This window comes from Myxine glutinosa, chromosome 14 (assembly GCF_964187855.1).
Source record: "Myxine glutinosa chromosome 14, kmMyxGlut1.1, whole genome shotgun sequence".
Lineage (NCBI taxonomy): Eukaryota > Metazoa > Chordata > Myxini > Myxiniformes > Myxinidae > Myxine > Myxine glutinosa.
In genome coordinates, this window is record NC_136274.1 from 84,125,718 (window position 1) to 84,131,717 (window position 6,000).

The 6,000-nt window shown below is 45.1% G+C and overlaps 1 protein-coding gene across 4 annotated transcripts in view; it reads left to right on the forward strand.

Moving 5' to 3' along the window:
• FBXO30 (F-box protein 30) overlaps positions 1 to 6,000 on the forward strand; it is a 40,799-nt gene that overhangs the window by 15,132 nt on the left and 19,667 nt on the right. For all 4 annotated transcript variants that reach the window (XM_068136347.2, XM_068136350.2, XM_068136349.2 and 1 more), the window contains 2 exons: positions 1,307 to 1,430; positions 2,985 to 4,790. In XM_068136347.2, the coding sequence (XP_067992448.2) occupies positions 1,307 to 1,430; positions 2,985 to 4,790 (1,930 nt within the window). The remainder of the gene's footprint in view (positions 1 to 1,306; positions 1,431 to 2,984; positions 4,791 to 6,000) is intronic.

The following is a 6,000-nucleotide window of genomic DNA, read 5'->3' on the forward strand; positions in this document are numbered from 1 at the left end:
CCGCAAGGCTATCCCCCGCTCTAGCGGGGAAAACGGCCTTAAAACGATCATTCATTCATTCATTCAGTCAGAGAGATCATTTATGTTATCACTGATAATTTGAAGAATGTATCTTAATGTATGAATATCATTGAAATAACCCAAACTTTTGCACAGTACTGTACATTAAGGTGGGTTTTCACGGGACACGCGAACGGTTCGCGAAGGATGCGAATGTCGAAAAAAAAGTCCAACATTCGTGTTTTAGGCTCCAAAAGTTCGCCAAACATGCGCGGGGGTTCGGAAGCGTCGTCAATTGTTCGCAGGAGTCGTTTTTTGTTCGGCGGGTATTTCAAAAATGTTTGAAATACCCACCGAACAAAAAACGTTGGACTTTGTCACTATCTCTCTCTCTCTCTCTCCTCTCTCTCTCTCTCTCTCTTTCTTTCTTTCTCTCTTTCTCTCTTTCTCTCTTTCTCTCTTCTCTCTTCTCTCTTCTCTCTTCTCTCTTTCTCTCTTTCTCTCTCAAAAATGTTTGAAATACCCGCCGAACAAAAAACGACTCCTGCGAACAATTGACGACGCTTCCGAACCCCCGCGCATGTTTGGCGAACTTTTGGAGCCTAAAATACGAATGTTGGACTTTGCCATTTTTTCGACATTCGCATCCTTCGCGAACCGTTCGCGTGTCCCGTGAAAACCCACCTTTAGGAATGTAGTGAGAGATTGAACACATTGATACAAAATAAAAAGCATGACAAATCATTACGGTAAACTACTTACTTCATGGAACTTCTGGGTGACAATATTTTGGATGAAGCTTTTATACACAGTGCAGAATGTAAAACCAGGGGTGTGGGGGGTGGGGGAGTGGGAGGGGTGGGAGGGGCCACAGGTTGCTCACCACTAACCAAGAGATTAGAACCGATAGGTGTGGATATTTTTGTATAAATATACAAGGACTTGCAAGGTCATTGGAAGTTGTGTTAGGCCCAATGATGTTCTGTGAAGAAATGTTGGTGTAAAAATTTAGAAGCATCTTCATTGCCGAGTTGAAAGTGTATTTTAAACACTGATAGGTTTGTTGGTATCACATGTTCTGTAATATTTTCTACCAATGCCAAGTTGTGACTTTTTCTTCACAAATGCTCAGTGATAGCTGCCAATGTCCTGCACTGTTATCACCTTGGGGATGGTTCATTCCAGTGGAGTTTAATACATTACTTTTTCTGCGGTACTGTGGTGTGCACCATGCTGACCATGGCCAACTTTGATCACTTGTGCCATATATTTGACACTCTCTACTTTTCCCTATTGTGGTTGTTAGGGTTGGAGAGCAGCAACCGCAGCAGTTTCAGGATACCGTACGTGAAGAGGAGCACGATGCAACAGAGCAGCTGGACATGGCGCTGGCGCTGCGTGACCAAAGGATCTTGCTCGAGTCATTGCGGGTAAGTTTGTCCAGACAGCATGAGCTTGTAATCATGCTCTGCAAGAAAGGTGTGGGAACTGTGGAGGATTGTATGAATACAGGGAACTCACTCGGTGGTGTTTGTACGAGTCCTGTAGAGTTGGATCAAATAAGTATAAACTTTGTGGGATATGATTATGAGTCCCTTTAAGGGACTTCTCTGTCTGTCTCTCTGTCTCTGTCTCTGTCTGTCTCTCTGTCTCTGTCTCTCTCTCTCTCTCTCTCTCTCTCTCTGTCTCTCTCTCTCTCTCTCTCTCTCTCTCTCTCTCTCTCTCTCTCTCTCTCTGTCTCTGTCTCTGTCTGTCTCTGTCTGTCTCTGTCTCTGTCTCTGTCTCTCTCCGAGTCAGTTGTCATTGTGAGAAATATATAATATGTTTGATATCTCAGGAGAAGATGAACAAGTGGAAGGAATGTATGGGGACAAAAGGTCTGAAGGTGAATATCGGAAAAACGAAGGTGATGGCATATGGTGAGGTGGAAAGAACTGGGAAGTGGCCATGTGCTGTGTGCAGGAAGGGTGTCAGAGTGAACACCATTCAATGTACAATGTGCGCTGAGTGGGTTCATAAAAAATGTAGTGGTCTGCGAGGGTCATTAACCAGTGTGGCAGCTACATTCAAGTGTAAGGTGTTCACAGAGGGAGCTGCAGAGGGAGGAAATGTTGAGTTGGATCTTGGAGATGGCGTGAAGCTGGAAGGTGTGAAAACATTTTGCTACCTCGGAGACATGCTGAATGGAGAAGGTGGATCAGACTCGGTAACGGTTGCGAGAGTGAGATGTGCATGGAAGAAGTTTCGAAAACTGAGTGGCGTGCTGATGAGAAGGGGAGTGTCGTTGAAGCTGAAGGGAAAGGTGTATGCTGCATGTGTGAGAAGTGTTATGATTTATGGGAGCGAGACATGGGTAATGAACGTAGAGCAGCAACAAAGGTTGGAAAGGGTGGAAATGCGAATGGTTCGGTGGATGTGCGGAGTGTCGTTGAGAGAGAGGAAGACAAATGATGAATTGCGAAAGATGATGGGAATAGAGCCTGTGATGGATGCTGTGAAGATGAACAGGTTGAGATGGTTTGGTCATGTGTTGAGGAAGGATGAAAGTGACTGGTTGAGAAGAATGATGGAAATGAATGTAGAAGGAAGTAGAGGACGGGGAAGACCGAGAAAGACTTGGCTAAAGATGGTGGAAGAAGAAATGTGGGCAAGGGGGTTAACAAGGGGAGATGCAGAAAATAGGGCAAAATGGAGAAGATTGTCATGGGGACCGCAAGGCTAACCCCTGCTCCAGCAGGGAGAATGGCCTTAAAATGCCTGTTGTTGTTGTTTGATTTCTGATCACATGGTAAACATCTATTTTTTGAAAGTAGCTCACATGCTTTGTATTATAGAATGTCCATTAAATGATAGTTTTCTTGGTAGGGCTGAGAACCTCAGTAGCAATGGTATTTTGTAAATGTTCAATACAATCTTTTTGGGGTTTTTGAAAAAAAAATTCTACTGCCTCTCTCTTCAGACCCTTTATTGAATTTTGTTTTTAGGTTGCAACGCTGGTCAGCAAGTCGCGCTGCAAAAAGGCTTGCATCGGAGAGGTATCGACAACAGTTGGACATAACCAGGAGACAATGGACTCACAACCGCATGATAGCACACCACCTCTACCCTTGCCACATTTTGATTCATCAGCACTACCCGAGTCTCGTCAATCTCAATCCTCCGAGCAAAGTGGGAACTGCACTGATAGTTTTCACAAAGAATGCGAAAGAGATCCTGTAATGGCACACACTTCCAGTCGAGAAATGGTGGTTGTGGACCTTCAGCAAGAGAAGGCTGTTGATGTTTTGAACAATGATGAGTGCTCAAATTATTTGCCAAGAGAAAGAATAGAATGCAATCGCAAAATAAAAGAAACAAAATTGGAGAACTGTGACATTGTTGGAAGAGAAGGCCCGAGTGAGCGTGGACAGGATGTCCTGCATGATTCTTTTCATAGAATCACTGTAAATGAGGCTTTTTTGGGAGCGGAAGATCTTAAAGGCTGCCATGAAGATATTGATAGTAATGATTGTGATAGCCACAAAGAGAAAGTGCTGGATGTAGGCCTGCCAATGGTGATGGACACTGCTTTAGATACAATGCATCAGGCGTGGATGAACGAAGAAAGCTCGCGGACTAGCAAACTCTCCGACTTGGGGATTACAGGGCAGAGGGAACAACAGAAATCGACCAACAGTCCCATGAACGAATGCAACAAACATTTGTTACCAAGGTTCCCTTTGCCAGACTCGTTCCGGCGCTCTGTCATTGGTGATTTATGCTGGTCACTGCACAAAGTAGAGGAAAAAGCAGTGGACACGATTGAGCTTGAAGAAAAGCATTCTCAAAATGGTGACCCACATTTGGATATGTCTGGCATTGATCTTGTTACTGCTGCGCTGCTATTTTGCCTTGACAGCTCGTCTCCACGGGGGCGTAGCATCTCGGATCGGCATGTGTCGGTGGACGGCTTGCACGTGGATGTTGGCACGCAAACTTTCTCAGCACCATCGGCAATGCTGGCAACGCGTACTGTAGTAGGTGAGATGGCATCTGCATCGGCCTGTGACCACGCCAACCCGCAGCTGTCAAATCCAAGCCCTTTTCCTCGCCTTGGTCTCAATCTGGTGCTCGAATGTGTTGAGCGATACCGAGCTCGACAGCGATCGATGTTCACGTTCGTGTGTGGACAGGTGTTCCGCCGTGATGAGTATCCACACCATTTCAAGAATGTTCACGGGGATATCCATGCTGGGCTGAATGGCTGGCTTGAACAGCGCTGCCCACTCGCTCAATATGGATGCTCTTATACTCAGCTTAGATTTTGTCCTGGTTCAATGCCTGGCTCTCGTGTCGTGTACAGCACACTGCTGAGATCCTTTGGAGTGCAGCCATTTGTTGCCGCAGAACTTGAGAAATCTGCTGTGCACACCTGCATTGGTGTGCAAGTATCTAAACGATTACGTGAAGCCAATGAGAGCCCTGGAAAGGTTCTGCGGCTAGAAGGTGACAAGAAGCATAAGGAACCACATTGTTTGAAACTGGAACATAGAAATTGTGTTCTGGCCTCATCAGAATGTCAAAGGACACCAGCTTCAGCTTATCTGGACCTGATGAGCTGTTTACCATTTGTTGTGCTTCGGAATGTGGCACGCTTCCTGGACGGTTACAGCTTGTGCCAGCTCTCACGGGTGTCTCGGTTAATGCGTGAGGTGTGCGGAAGCCTCCTTGCAGAGCGTGGCATGGTCGAGCTCGTCTGGAAGCGTCATGCTCAGGAAGCAGGAAAGATATCCTGGCAAGTTAGTCACAAGGTGAGTCAATTTGATTATCCTTCCTTTTTCATATGCAGTGTATACCATGGAATGCGGGTAGTACAGTACTCCATATGGAGGGATAGCGTGGTCACCACATCAAATGTGTACAAAAGGATACGTTGCAAAGCTGCTACTGAATGAGGTTATAAGCCATTAAAAGCATACCTTTCATTTCCCAGCGTTTACCGAACTACAAAGACTGATAACGATGTTGGAATAATCACTAAAGTACCAAATCGGAAGGTCGCTAAACTGCCACAAATTGTATTGTATGTACTACTTTCATTTTTTTTTTTTGTTCCTCAGCCAGCCAAGCTCGATAATGGCTGAAGCGATCGCAATGATTGTAATACGAAGATGTGCCATTGTCTCTGGGATATTGCACTCGTAACAAAAAAAAAAAAAAAAAATACAAGTCAGGAGACGACGATGGTTCACGAGCGAGCGGTATTCAATGACAAAGAATATATGAATGATTGTTTTTAGGCCATTTTTCCCCGCTAGAGCAGGGGTTAGCCTTGCGGGCCCCATGACAATTCATGGTTCCCTGTTTGATGCAATGTTTTTATGGCTGGATGCCCTTCTTGGCGCCAACCCTTGGTCACGCTCTTCGATGCGCAGGGATACAGTGTGCGTATTCTAAATCGGGGTACACACCGTGATCATTCATCCCAGCAAGCTGGTACTCAATTTGCCGACCTCGGAAGGATGACAGGCTGAGTTAACCCCCCTGACGTTAATTCAGCGATCGACCGGGATTCGAACCCAGGATCCTAGGATCCCAAGCCGGCACCCTAACAGCTAAGCCAACACCAGGCTTTTTGTTTTTCAATGACAAAGGATGGATTTATAACCGAAACAGGCCCGGACAGGCCAGGCCCGGAAATGTCAAAACGAAGGTTACTGACCTTGAAATGAGATAGAAAATAATGTATAATCAGTTATGAGGTTAGTTAGCTACACAATACCGAAAATTAGGTTCGATTCCGACAACTTTGAAACTTTGACCGTTGTGACCTTCAAAGGTCAAATTTCGAAGATTCTGAAATTTGTTGGAAAACTTGTATTTCATGATGTATGTGATAATATAAGATCATGTACGACATTTCACCCTATCAGGAAGCAAACAATGTAATAAAACCATCAAATATCGACTTTTCTAAATTTCCTGACCTTGTGACCTTGACCTTGGGGCGAAAATGAAAAA